Genomic DNA, 14,951 nt, shown 5'->3' with positions numbered 1-14,951 from the left:
AGACTTCCAGAGAAGAAAGATTTCTGGGCAGCTCTTTAGAGGTTTATCCACAGATCTTCAATGTTTAGATCAGGGCCGTTAACTCGGACGATTTTACAAAGCAAACCGTCAAATGCATGACTTCTCTGAGTTAAACAATTCAAGAGAACCATGGCCTATACAGGTAGCTATTACTCTTAAAGGTGTTAAGAACTTTAGTAATATTATTCATTCAATCCACCCATCAGACTGAAGATGCTTTCTTATTTAACCCCAGACACTTTGGCCGGCTGACCAGACATAAAAATAATTTAATGAATTTTGTATGATGTGATCAACAAAGTGTACCTACATTTAATCAAAGACAGAGCGCTACACAAGTGCTTTAATATAAGTGAGTGAGTCCGGTTCCTTTCATACGTGCCCCACGAATCTGCACAATAACTCAGACAGGTGCAAACCCCATCGCGGTCTCCCTCCAGCTCTGTCCGTGGTGTTTGCTGCACACCGGGGCAGTGCTGGAAGGTGCTCTCCCACATCTGCAACGTGGCTTCAGGTGCAAAACAAATGCGTTTAAGTCTTTCACCGTTGAAATATTATAGAGGGACAATGCAAAGCGTGGGATAAACTGATCAAAAGTCACCCAGAGCGATTCAGACCCAGCTATGCCTCCTCCCAGAGGAGCTGCTACGAGAAACTGAACACACACGAGTTTAAACAATAATCTACGCGAGTTCATTAGCTCTTGAGTTCTTAAAGGAATAGGCCACCGTTTTTACATACTGAGATATGTTCTTACCTTAGCTTTGACGAGTTCTATAGGACCTGTCTGGTCTTCCCCCGTGCCTTCAGTCACGTAAACACAGCGCAGACGGCGTTAGCATTTAGCCTCTCCCTCTCTCCACTATAGCTCCAAAACAGGTCAAGATAGAAGCTACCAAGCTCTTCCACGTCTTCCCTATTTAAATATGGTTACGTGAAGTGTTCCACTACAAAGTATAATTACACAAAATTAAACAATGTGGATTTTTTAAGCGGATAAAAGGGGGAACTATATTGTAAGGCGTAATAATACCAGGAGTAGTTTGGCATCCGCACAGTAAAGTGAAGATTACTGTGCAGTAAAGTGAAGATTACTGCGCAGTAAAGTGAAGATTACTGCGCGGATTTCGAACTACTCCTGGTATTATTATGCCTTACAATATAGTTCCCCCTTTTATCCGCATAGAAAATCCACATTGTTTAATTTTGTGTAATTATACTTTGTAGTGGAACACTTCACGTAACCATATTTAAATAGGGAAAACGTGGAAGAGCTTGGTAGCTTCTATCTTGACCAGTTTTGGAGCTATACTGGAGAGCAGGAGAGGCTAAACGCTAACGCCGTCTGCGCTGTGTTTACGTGATTGAAGGCATGGGGGAAGACCAGACAGGTCCTATAGAACTCGTCAAAGCTAAGGTAAGAACATATCTCAGTATGTAAAAACGGTGGCCTATTCCTTGAACACACTTTTCTAAAAGTAAATGCACCTGTGGGTCGCCAATCTCCTGGAAAATTTCACGACGGACAGCCAACTAGCAAAAACCCTGATTGATACATATTTAGTTTAAAATTTAAATAAAGGGTTACATATGTGTCTATTATTCGACTGTGTGTATTGTAATTTGAATAAGCTATATATAAAAACTCTTAATCCTGTCCAAATAAGTGAATCTGACTTGGTTTTTGCATTTTGAAACAATCATTTCATGTAATTGGACTCATAATCCTCCATCCAGTCTGCCCCATCGGCCTCTTGGCCTCTCTCCAGACATGGTGGGGTGGGAGGGGAGCCTCCCATGTGTCTGTCCTCACCCTGTAGTCGTAGGTGGCGTCGGGGTTCTCATCACAGGCGATGACCTCCGGGGCCATCCAGTACGGCGTCCCGATGAAGGTGTTCCTCCTGCCCACGGTGCGGTCCAGCTGGGCACTCACGCCGAAGTCCACTGGAGGACACACACACACACACACGTGAGCATTTAGAGTAATATTACTATTACTAGAACAGCAGGTTTTAATGGACACTCTGCATAAATGACTTCATACAACCAGTTTTGTATGAAACGGCTTCAAGCTTTCCCTTCTTGTTCATACGGACTTTATTATTTGCATTAGCAGTTTTCATCGTTATCATTTTGGCATTTTTGATTTAATGTCATTTATCTACATTGGCAGATTTCACTTGGCAAAACCTGGAGCTGTCCTGTTTTTTGTATAAGCTCTCATTTGTCCAAGGGTGTTCCATTTTAGCAAAGATTTTCAACAGTACTCACCTGAACTGGGTCATTCTGAGGGGAGGAGTTTCTGGCCCCTATAATCCCTTTAAGCGACCCTACTGTACATGATTTAGGGGAAACACCTGCAGAAAACCTGTGACGACACAGGGAGAACTTGCAAACTCCAGGCCCCATGTATCCCGGGAAAGGACCTTTTTGCTGCGAGGCCGTGTGCATCACAGCAGAAATGACAAACACAGAGCTGCGTGAAGGACGTACCCAGTTTGACCTCGGCGTTCTCCGTCAGCAGCACGTTCTGTCCCTTGATGTCTCTGTGGATGACGTGGTGAGCGTGGAGGTGCGCCAGGCCCTGGGACGGGACAAGGGACAGTTAGGACACATTCCCACTGGGGAGGGGGCGTAGAAGGTTCAAGATTTAGGTGTTTATTCTTATTTATTTATTAGTTTTGTACATAATAGCAAACAATCCATTATAGCATTAAGATATAACAATAAAAGTGCAGGAAGAGGCTTTAAAGTCAAACCTAAAGTGCTCTGGTATAACGCTTTGATTAAACTGAATTCTGTGCATAAAAATACAAACTTGATAAACATTTAAACTATAAATAATATTAAGAATACTAAGAGTTAAGCTAAGTTTAACAAATACATTTGCAGACGGTGTTCGCTGCGTAGAATGGGCTGCAACTGTAAACGACGCAAACATTTGGAGTTAACCTGATGACTTACTTATACTGTAATACCCAGTGATTTGTTCACTTTTTTAGTTACCCCCTCAACATGCTTCCAACGCAAATTTGGTTTCTACTGGTATTGATAGGGATTTCTTTTTTTTTACCACAAAAAATAATATAATGATCATTTATACAAATTAACAATAGTAAAGGCCCTAAAATGGATCCCTGGGGGACTCCACAATGTATACTTGCCCTATCTGGATTGCACACATTAATACCATGCAATATTATGGAAACAGTATTTGTGCAGTTTTGAGAGTAGCTATGATTGACAGTCCATTAAAATACTACAAGTGTAGTTGCTGTTATCTAACGCACATGTAACACCATCTACCAAATGAACTAATGCCATATAAGTACTGTTTATGAAAACCACATTAATGCCTGTAAAAAATAAATAGTTGTATAAATGGGTGAGAATTCTATTGTGTATAACCTTATCCAATATTTTCGAAAAACATGTCAATCCTCCGCTTTAAGTAGGGGATCGCCTTAGCTACCTTTAGATCAGATGGGACAACTCCTGTTTTTAAAGACAATAAGATGATATGCACTAAAAGCATCAGAATAAATTGTTCAATTTGCTTTATAAGCCGGGCAGATATGCCATCATGCCCAGGGGCACAGGATTTTAATTGATTATCAAAATTATTTCATCTATTTGTTTGATATGGGAGGCTATTATTCCAATGGATCTTCATTAGAGCTCTATCAAAACGATTATTACACCATCTACAAAAACAGATGGTGTATTCGTATCTGAGGCTATATCTTTCTGCAGTAACTGGTTGATAATCTTCCATGTATTTTTAATATTACTTGAACTATGTTTTATTTTATCATAATAATACTTTCTTTTTGCAGATCTTAACAAGTGTGTATAATTATTTCTATGTTTTTTTTTTAATAAATATCTAAGACAAGTACATCTTACAGTATCTAAAAAAGTGTTCAGACATGATACAGTTATTGTATGTAAACAAAGATCATACAGTCACAGCCTAATACATCAGTCCGGCTGGGAAGTGTGTTCTCACCCGGAGGATCTCTCTGGAGATGTAGGCGATCCAGTCCTCCTTCAGGGTGTTCCCTTTGGTGTTCTTCACCAGGTCAGTGATGGAGCCGGCGCCGCAGAACTCCATCACCAGCTGCACACAGCACAGCACACGCTCACGTCACATACACGAGCTCACTCATGGTTTGATGCATCTATTTGACTTCAATAACTTCATAGAGGCCAGGAAAGAAAACAAGCAACGAGCTCTATCATCACCATGTGTCAAAACTACGGCTACACATTCACAAAATACAAAAAAAAAGTATCTAACTGTAAAAGTAGAGTTCTATCCAGCCTCAGAGACAGTGGAGAGGACGTACCCAGAGCTGGTCATCGTGTCCGGGCGGGCTCTTCTTGATGAAGGCGCCGTAGTACGTGGCGATGTTCCGGTGGTGGGAGTACTTCTTTAGCATGTTGATCTCCAGCTTGATCTCCTCCTCCTCGTCCTGGACACAAACACGTCGCAGGGGTTAAGGGTTGGGATAACGCATGTTGCTTATTTAGGCAGTGATAAAAAGTGATAAACGGTTATCATGATTTTGTTTCCTTCAAGTATATAAAAAGCCGTAAATGAGTTTGTACTCACTTCATGTGACAAATTTGCCTGATGAAGGTCTCAGGACCGAAACGTTGACCTAACCCTCATAAATTATTTTTGCAAGGTTGGCAGTGTGCGGGAAGTATTATTATTTTTACTCATGCATGCTGGGATTTTCCCTCATCTCCTACGAACCTGCCTCTAGTAATTGATGTGCGAAGTTTCCCTTTTATTGTGTGACAAATTTAAAGAAGGATATAAACCACACATTATATCCATGTGGTAAATGGTCAGTCTGCCCCAGGGCAGCTGTGGCAACAAGCCTTGTGACACAGGCTTGTGTAAGATTTATTTCTGAGGCCTGTCGGGCTTTTATTTTAAAATCACAGCTTATTTTTTATCATTCATTTATTGAATCATGTTTTCTCAACAGTGTTTCCCTGTTTACGGTATATGTGGCCAGCGACCCCCCATGGGAGCGGAATTTCGTCCTAAAACTCAAAATGAGCTTGACACCCCTGGTGCACTAACAAAAACTTTCCTCCTTGATTTAACACAAAAAATCATCCATTTTATTCTTCCAAATTCCCAAAACTTACTGCAGAAGAAAAGGCTGTAAATACATTATTTCTTTTTTCAAAAGGTCAGCCCTATCTGAAAAACATGTGATTCTTGGACTTTGCCTTGACTTTTCAATTTTGCTACACTCCTTTGTCCCATTTTTTTCTCCGTTCAACATGCCAAACAAGCAATGAAAAGAGGAAAAACTATTCCAAAACATCTTATTTACCCCACAACCATTAAACATTACGCATTATAAATATGATAGGTGAACTGTTAAAATGAAGACCTACAGTCCCAAGTGCCCGACTACAAACACAACAGTCTCAGAGATGGTCATCATAAACAGCGTATTTTGTCCCGTCTTTATTCTCAGTCTGCGGTCACGAGTGCTAACAAAGAGGGAGCTCCACTGGGACGTGTGTGTCAGCAAACCAAGATGGCCGACGTGCAGTTAATGCACAATAGCCCCGACCACATCAGAGGTCTGGTGTTTCCCTGCTCAGACTACCACAGGACCTCCCCAGTCTGTTACATGGACAAAACAATACAGAGACAGAAGAGACACGAAATATCATGGTCTACAATGGTCTTAATACTTTCAACGCCATTTTAATGACCAAATACTATGTTTTTAATGCCGCAAATACCAAAAAATATGTACATGTTTCTTATAAACGCTGTAAAGAACTTTTCCCAACAAGTATTTTTCATCGTCTTGCTTCACATTTTCAAACTCCAAACGGGTGTAAAACTGAAAGGCTGTTGGATTGAAGTGTCCAAGGTGATTTGTACTGAGAGGAAGTTTGGCCAAAGCAGGTCCGCGCTTTGAATCAGGTGTTATTATTATGCAGATTCTTTCCCTGACACAAAATGGGAAGGAAAAGACATCTGAAAAACTCATCTTAAAAGCTGGTCAGAGGGATGCAAAATATTAGGACGGGACCAGAGAACGAACAAACGTTGTGTTGCCAATTGCCAACGAGGTCGTAAGAAGTGAGATGACAGGAAAAGACACAAACTAAAGGTCAAAGACTTGAAAAATTAGCCACCAGGAATCAATAATGTACCAGCGCTGCCGTTTTCAGCAGCTACCCGACCTGAAGTGTCCAGAAGTACAAGGAATTGTTATTAAATTATTATTATGATTTTATGGGTCGATGAGATCAAAGTGGACCTGCTTTGGCGAGACTTCCACTCATCACCTGGGACGCTTCAATCCAACAACCTTTGGGTACCCGTAATTTGTAATTTTCCCCAAATGGCCATACTTTTAAAGAAAAAATGCAAATAAAAGAGTCACTCCAATGAATAATCCCCGATGGCTTTTCAATACAATGCAGAAAACGGAGTCACATCACCCTATCAGGGGAAAGGACTCGAGTAAGATTATAATTATTCGCTGTGTTTCAGAAGCAAAATGTTATAAGTAAATCTCAAATACAAATGAGACGAAAAGGGCAAGTCGTCTGGGAAAATGAGGCCGATGTTGGTGACATTCACAAATAATAATAATCATAGTCCTCCCAGTGACTCAATAATGGGATGAAGTCACCAGTATAATGAAGGACACTCTCAGACGGACCATTGTCCCTGTCCCGAGCGTCTCTCTCCTGTGTCCTCTGTGTCTCCCCTGTCCCTCACCGCCTCCACAGAACGGTCTCCTTTGCTCTGTCCTTCACCGGCGCGTCTCCGTCTCCTGAAGCTGCTCATTGTCATTCAGTCCTGGTGGGCTTTGGGCATTGCTGTGTGTTTAATGGTGGAAGGTGGACGTTAGTCACAAGTTAGTGGTCTCAAGACTAAGTCAAGTCCCCAGTCAAAGACAGACCAGAACAGGTCAAGTCTCGAATCAAAGATGGACAAGAACAAGTCAAGTCCTCAGTCAAAGACAGACCAGAACAGGTCAAGTCTTGAATCAAAGACGGACAAGAACAAGTCAAGTCCCCAGTCAAAGACAGACCAGTACAGGTCAAGTCTCGAATCAAAGACGGACAAGAACAAGTCAAGTCCTCAGTCAAAGACAGACCAGAACAGGTCAAGTCTCGAATCAATGATGGACAAGAACAAGTCAAGTCCTCAGTCAAAGACAGACCAGAACAGGTCAAGTCTTGAATCAAAGACGGACCAGAACAAGTCAAGTCCCCAGTCAAAGACAGACCAGAACAGGTCAAGTCTTGAATCAAAGACAGACCAGAACAGGTCAAGCTTCGAATCAATGATGGACAAGAACAAGTCAAGTCCCAAGTCGAAGACAGACCAGAACAGGTCAAGTCTCGAATCAATGATGGACAAGAACAAGTCAAGTCCTCAGTCAAAGACAGACAAGAACAGGTCAAGTCTCGAATCAAAGACAGACCAGAACAGGTCAAGTCTCGAATCAATGATGGACAAGAACAAGTCAAGTCCCAAGTCAAAGACAGACCAGAACAGGTCAAGTCTCGAATCAAAGACAGACCAAAACAGGTCAAGTCTCGAATCAAAGACAGACCAGAACAGGTCAAGTCTCGAATCAAAGACAGACCAAAACAGGTCAAGTCTCGAATCAAAGACAGACAAGCACAGGTCAAGTCCCAAGTCAAAGATGGACAAGAACAGGTCAAGTCTCGAATCAAAGACGGACCTGAACAAGTCAAGTTACAAGTTGGTGGCTCACCTTTCAAAGTGAACTATCCGATGAGTTTCAAATCATTTTCATGTCTCGTGTGGTCAAATGAATGCAGAGAGATAATGGCCTTTGTGACTAACATAAATGATCAGGTTAAACTTTTTCCCCCAGTGATTCTTTAAGTTTTCCTTTCATTTCGTAGATTTCTTTTGAAAACACCATAGTTAATACGCAAACACAGCTCCTGCTCCATCCGAGAGAGGGACATCAGCACATTCTACTGACTGACCAACTAACAATTAGAGTGGTACACAATGTTAAATCAAGGGGCAGACCACAGGGGAGCGGGGAGAGACCAGGCGCCATCATGACCAGAACCACAGTGCATGATGGGAAACGTGGTTTCTGACAGAGGATTCTGACCAGAAGCCTTTGGGATCTCATGTAAGTAGTTTGTAGTGAATGTGGGTAGGGCGCTCTGCGCATAAATCATTCACTGTTTGTGGATTGTCAGAGCGAGGCTGACTCAGGACTATAACTGTGCCAGAGCCTGCAGCACTGACAGGGAGGTGGTGGTTCTTAGGTTTAAGCGAAGCAAAATACTCGTCGTACTCATCTTATCTATAATCTGTGATTAAATCTGTCACCTCATGATATTATTTATCGCATCAATATCGAGGTCTGGCTGCTGTGGTAACCTAAAAGCCTGAGTTGTTTTTTCCTGCCTAGCACCTTTGCTATTTGAGTTAAATCAGAATCAGAATTATCGAGCCTCACTGGACAATCAAAAGAGGCTGCAGGAGAATCCATATGAGGCAGAGCTTCATAAAACAAGCAGCGATTTGCAGCTTGTGATTCAGAAAATGTGTTAAAGTAGCCGCCAGAGTTCATTTTACTTGACGTTTGCTCCCTTAGCAATGCACCACGAGCGAGAGCACAGGCGGGAGATGGAGAGATGCAACTTTTAAAACTGCCCTTAAAATACATCTGTAAGCATTGGAGTTTTGATTCAAGTTGAGCTGCATTTTTTATACTTTATTATCTTTGTCTCTTTTACTCTCTATTTTTCACATTGACAGTGTCTTTTTGCTCATCCCTGTAAGTGAACCTCGCGTTGTTGTAAATTTGCTATATAAATAAAGATGACATTGACATTGAGAGCTGTTTATTTGAGAGTGATTAAAAGTTGTGATGTTTATCTGACAGCTCCATAAAATGCCTCTTTGCCTCTTGCTGATTTGCATCTCGTTGCTGCATGAAGCTGAAATGTAATAAATGTGTACCGTGATGAGCAACAGCAGTTTTAGAAGTAGTACAACTTGATGTTTAATTGCATTAATAATAAAACATAGGCTGTATATGAAATATAATTTTTTGTTAAAATCGTGCAGCCGTGTTGTGCTTAATCGCTCTACCATGAGTGTGACGTGACTCAGGGTCTTGGTGAAGAGGGAAGCGACTCTTCTGTAATAAGATCCTGGATACAAGAGGTCGAAATGAGGGAGAGAACTTTTTCTGCTTGGCCTGTTAAGACTTCCAATCCCGTATGAGGATGCTGGTTCTGCACTGACGACACCTAAGAGCACACATAAACACTCTGCGGTTTAAAGCTGACCGAGCCTGGAGCGTAAAGCAGAGTTTTTCAGGTGCTGTGCTGTATTCACTGCGTCACATGACTCTCCAGTAGAGACAGACACAGTGCTGGTCTCCCCCCGTGCCCCAGTGGCCTCTGCTTGAACCTGCTCAGTCACAGGAGCAGACCTCGAAGGAGAAGGAAAGAAAAACAAAGCGTCTGTCCATCAAACGATCACCTTTCACTTCCACTACGACACACAAACACACACACCCAACACACACACACAATACTGGTGTCGCCTTTCGTTTCACCGGTCACTATTCAAACCTTTAGTTATCTGCTGAAGCGCTGGGCCTCGCGTGGGACGCAATCAATTATACAGGATGAGCTGCATTTGATATCAGTTTTTTTTGTGGATGAACTTGGAGCTCCAAGAAACCAGGTCAGTTTATTTTCACTTATATACGAACAAAACAAAAAATATCTCCCCTGGAGTCTAGGACTGTGTCTGAATGTCCACCCTAGTCCCTAACCCCTCATACACTACATAGGCCCGCACTATATAGTCGACTATGTAGTCCACTGATTCAGACAGAAGCCACTACTTTCTCTGAGCTGCGTGACGTCACGGGCACTGCGGCGTGCAGACTTCTTTCTTTTTTCATATCAGAATATATTTTTTGTTACAAACACTTATTTTATGAAACAGAACGACCGTTTTGGCACTTTTACAATTGTTTTATTTGACATTTAAATCATCACAAAAAAAAAAAACCAACCGATAAAGACCAACCAAACTCATGAGACAGTGGAATATTTATGGATAAATACGAGTCAGATACACTTTATTTCACATGGATTTTACGTAAATGAAGCCTTTTTGTCCGAGAGAGGAAGCGATCGGTCATTTACCAGCTCGAGCTAAAGGCTAGCAGCTAACGTTAGCAGTTTTTCTTTTTCTTTTTTTTAAATATTCAAGTGGTTTTTCATGTGAAATACAAACACACGACTGAAACAGCTGATTTCATTCAGTTGCGTTGTTTAGTTCAAAAACCAGTCACCGTCAGGCTCTTCTCTGACTCTCGCAATGCATTGTGGTCTATATTGACCCGTTTAGTGACCACCGCTGCTCACTACTTTTCAGAATGCATTGCGGGAAATTTGGAGTGCACTACTTTTTTCTCTCTGGACATTCGGACACCCCTACAAAATAGCGACATAGTGCACTATATAGTGAGTAGTGTGACACAGCCTAGATGTGGTGATCTCGAGGAGGACATGAGAGGCTGAGGCGGCTGATGGTTCAGCTGCTGTGGCGGAATGAATCTCAAAGCCACTGCGTCTCCAGTAGTAAGTGCATTTCTCTAGCTTTGCCTTGTCAACTGATATGTTTTTTTCTAAGGCTGATGCCGTCCTTTTTGTCCAATTTCAATAAATGTCTTTTCTATAATACTGTGTTTGAAGCTTTTTAAACGCACTATATCTGATGTTAGCTCCGGTGGTGGAAGGAAATGTGTCCTCTTTTTGTTTATTGTCATGTTTGTGCAAATAACACTGTGCATCGAATAGTAAAGCAATTTCATGAACTTGCCGGCGAGTTTTCAAGCATTTCTGTGAATGACCCTGAAGGGACACTGCAAGCTGTGAAATGTGCTGATAAAGTCGTCCCTTTGAAAGTTACAAATGACTTTGGACATAAAAATCAGGTGTAGGGCTGATTATTCACTTTAAGACAAAAATCAGCAGATTCCAAATGCTCCATCCACAAAATATTGGTCTGTTGGAGGAAAAAGCTCAGGGAGGGGCCGCTGTTGAACATATCATTGCCATTGGCCACTGGTGTCTGTCCGGCCCATGTCCAGCTCCTGTTCAACACTATTACTGCATCAGGAATGAAGCCGAACATTACACAGAGCTCACCTCGTCAGCACATACGTTATATAGTATATACTTTTAGAAACTCAAGATCGGGCCCTCTATCTCTTATGGTTCCAAAACTCCAAGCAAAAGTCTGCAACATTAAATATAACACGTCCAAGCCTCTACAAATTTCTGACAGACTTTCACCGCCATGTTTCTTAGCTCCCCTGAGGCCAAGGAAGTTGTGGGAAGTCTCTATCATATAGCCCATATTATTAATTACCAGTGTTAATTTCGTCGACTAAAATATTTAGTCTTAATTTTAGTCAAAGTGATATTTTTGACGACTAAAATTGGACTAAAACTAAATTAAAAGTTTTTCATGAGACTAAAACTATGACTAAAATGTCCAGATATTTTAGTCGACTAAAATAAGACTAAATAAAAATGAAAAGAAGAGACTAAAATCATCCAAACTTCTATTGACCGTCTGAAAGAGGCTCATATCATTTAAATATATTAAATTTAAATTAAATTTAAATAAAGCTTTGTTCATGTGGAGCAGCTCCATGAAGCAGAGGAACAAGATTAAATATGATTATAATGAATATTATAAATGCAAAGTCGACTAAATTCGTCTTAATTTAGTCGACTAAATTACTTCAATTTTAGTCGACTAAAACTAGACTAAAATTGAAGATATTTTTTTGACTAAAACTAGACTAAAATCTAATTACATTTTTGTCAAATGTATTTTTAAGACTAAAACTAAATTAAAATATGTTGTCAAAATTAACACTGTTAATTACCCATATATCAGCCAGGTCGACCTCCAGTTCGTAAACCCATGAGAATCCATTTGGAGCAGTCTGCACTGATTGGTTTAAGTCCGAACCAGCAGTGGTTTGAGCCAATCACGAGGCAGTATTGCAGAGAGTGGGCGGGTCGTTTTATTGATTCTAACTAACAGCGCGGCGGCGACCGAAAACACACGGTCCTACAGATTTACAAACATATTTCATGGATTTGCGGTGTGTTTTGAGACTTGGCTGTGACTAACTAAACGTATATAGTTGTTTGAGAATCTCCGTTTTGATGAACTACTTTCACAGTCAATCCAGAACCAACACCGTTTGCGCTGAAGTCAGTGCCGTGACGTAGAGCTTAAGTGACTGACCAGTCCAGATGAGTGTGTGTGAATGTGGGTCAGGCACAGTCACATGTCCCAAAGTAAAACTACACATTGTACACACACAGTGACCACTGCATAATCCTCATAGTGTCCACTTTCACTGCTCCACTGACCAGTCCGCACCATCAAAAATACAATACACGCACTTTAGAGGCGCGGGCTGTGGAAATCCATTTTCATTGGTCAATCTCACTTATGGAGATGGGACCTTCTCCTGTGGCAAAACAAAATGGAAAAGCGTGTGGAGTGAGATAGTGCCACTGTGGAGAGTGTGGAGCCGCATTCTGTAACAATTTTTCAATAATGAAAATGAAGCAATAAAATGTGTGGTAACACTTAAATACTTATTTACAAAGCTCTTTGGTTTATTTGTTACTGATTTATCAGCAGCTAAATAGTGGTGATTTTATTGTTCTGTCGGGACTCCACTATAAACCTGCCCACACAGTCCCTGACCTTAACCAGACACAGATGGTGCACATGGCTCTGTACTCTCTGTGGTGAGATACACATTCATGTTAACAATGGTTAGTAAACCTAGTAAATGTCTTAAAGAGGGGGTATTACGCTTTTTTCAATCACATAGCACCAGTCTATATCACACTACAATGATGACCAAACCTTCTGTTGGTCTGTAAATGCAGTAAATTAGAATAACTGCCTTGTATAAAATTGCTCTCTCAAAATGGCTGTAGCGAATGTCTTGAAATCGGCCTCTGTCTCTTTAAGAACCTCTGACCCTTTCAGACACGCCCCTTCCACACGCTGTCTGTGGCATCAGTGGGGAGGGGGTTCTGCTGAGGAGCAGTGGTTGGTTACTCGGCCGGTGACAAAAGCTCGGAGTGTGGGAGGTGGGGGCGTTCCTAGGAGGACTCAGGCAAACCTATCCCTAAAATGGCCGCCATCAGAGTTTTTACAGATTACTCAAAAATATGTGAATGTGCCAAGGCAACACTTCAGGCATGTTTTTAATGAGGGAATGACGTAATAACATGATGTAAAGCTTGAAAAAGTTGATTTTGCATAATACCCCCCCTTTAAACATGATGGAGTGTTTCAATGCTTTACTAATTGCTTCATAGTGTGCAGTGGTTTGATTACAAATTGAGTTGAGAGAATTTATTAGACAAGGCAGAACATTATTACAAACTGTGGTTTAACAAGAGCCTTTGTCGGGGTTTATTATAAAACATAAACCCCATAAACCATATTAGACCGAATTCTTATTCAATCATAATGGAAAATGGGGAAACAAATGGACCTGTTCCACCACATCTCCCAGAACTATCACAGTGCTTTACCGTAACCACATTCAAACACCACTAGCGACTGCTGATCCCATTTTCATCCCAAATCAACCCACTGGCCAGACCAACGGCCCTGACATTCCAAGCTCTGCACAGCATGTATGGACTCACTATGTGTCCTGTTTCCCTCAGTGAAGAGCCTCTTAAGTAGGGCTGTGCAATTAATCGAAATTCGATTACAATTTCGATTACAACAGTAAACGATTACAAAATTAGCATAATCGCAAAAAATCAATCATAATTTTTTTTTCATTTTTTTTTCCAATTTTTTTTTTTTTTTTTTTTAATTTCACATTTTTTTTCCTAATTTTAATTTTTTGTCATTTTTCTGCTGGATTTTTGTCTTTTTTTGTTGGATTTTTGTCTTTTTTGTTGGATTTTTGTCTTTTTTTGTTGGATTTTTGTCATTTTTTGCTGGATTTTTGTCATTTTTTTTGCTGGATTTTTGTCACTTTTTTGCTGGATTTTTGTCATTTTTTTTGCTGGATTTTTGTCACTTTTTTGATGGATGTTTGTCTTTTTTTTGTTGGATTTTTGTCACTTTTTTGCTGGATTTTTGTCTTTTTTTTGCTGGATTTTTGTCTTTTTTTGATGGATTTTTGTCACTTTTTTTGCTGGATTTTTGTCTTTTTTTTGCTGGATTTTTGTCTTTTTTTGATGGATTTTTGTCACTTTTTTTGCTGGATTTTTGTCTTTTTTTTGCTGGATTTTTGTCATTTTTTGCTGGATTTTTGTCACTTTTTTGCTGGATTTTTGTCATTTTTTGCTGGATTTTTGTCTTTTTTTTGCTGGATTTTTGTCTTTTTTTTGCTGGATTTTTGTCATTTTTTTGATTGATTTTTGTCATTTTTTTGATGGATTTTTGTTATTTTTTTGATGGATTTTTGTTATTTTTTTGATGGATTTTTGTCATTTTTTTGATGGATTTTTGTCTTTTTTTTGATGGATTTTTGTCATTTTTTGCTGGATTTTTGTCACTTTTTTTGCTGGATTTTTGTCTTTTTTTTGCTGGATTTTTGTCTTTTTTTGCTGGATTTTTGTCTTTTTTTTGCTGGATTTTTGTCTTTTTTTTGCTGGATTTTTGTTATTTTTTGCTAGATTTTTGTCATTTTTTTTGCTGGATTTTTGTCATTTTTTGCTGGATTTTTGTCTTTTTTTTATGGATTTTTGTCATTTTTTTGATGGATTTTTGTCATTGTTTGATGGATTTTTGTCATTTTTTGATGGATTGTTTTAAAGGCAACAAATAATCGTTTGAATAA

The 14,951-nt window shown here is 40.2% G+C and overlaps 1 protein-coding gene across 1 annotated transcript in view; it reads right to left on the bottom strand.

Annotated features, from left to right (window-relative positions):
* Positions 1-14,951, bottom strand: part of LOC306967716 (mitogen-activated protein kinase kinase kinase kinase 4-like) — a 60,459-nt gene that overhangs the window by 42,800 nt on the left and 2,708 nt on the right. Inside the window, 4 exon segments of the mRNA XM_079562857.1 lie at positions 1,835-1,965; positions 2,515-2,605; positions 4,031-4,141; positions 4,371-4,496. Of these exon segments, the coding sequence (XP_079418983.1) occupies positions 1,835-1,965; positions 2,515-2,605; positions 4,031-4,141; positions 4,371-4,496 (459 nt within the window).

The sequence above is a fragment of the Gobius niger genome (genome assembly GCF_951799975.1).
Source record: "Gobius niger genome assembly, chromosome: 9".
Taxonomy (NCBI): domain Eukaryota; kingdom Metazoa; phylum Chordata; class Actinopteri; order Gobiiformes; family Gobiidae; genus Gobius; species Gobius niger.
The sequence above is the reverse complement of the archived record's forward strand: the minus strand, read 5'-3'. Positions and strand labels throughout refer to the sequence as shown.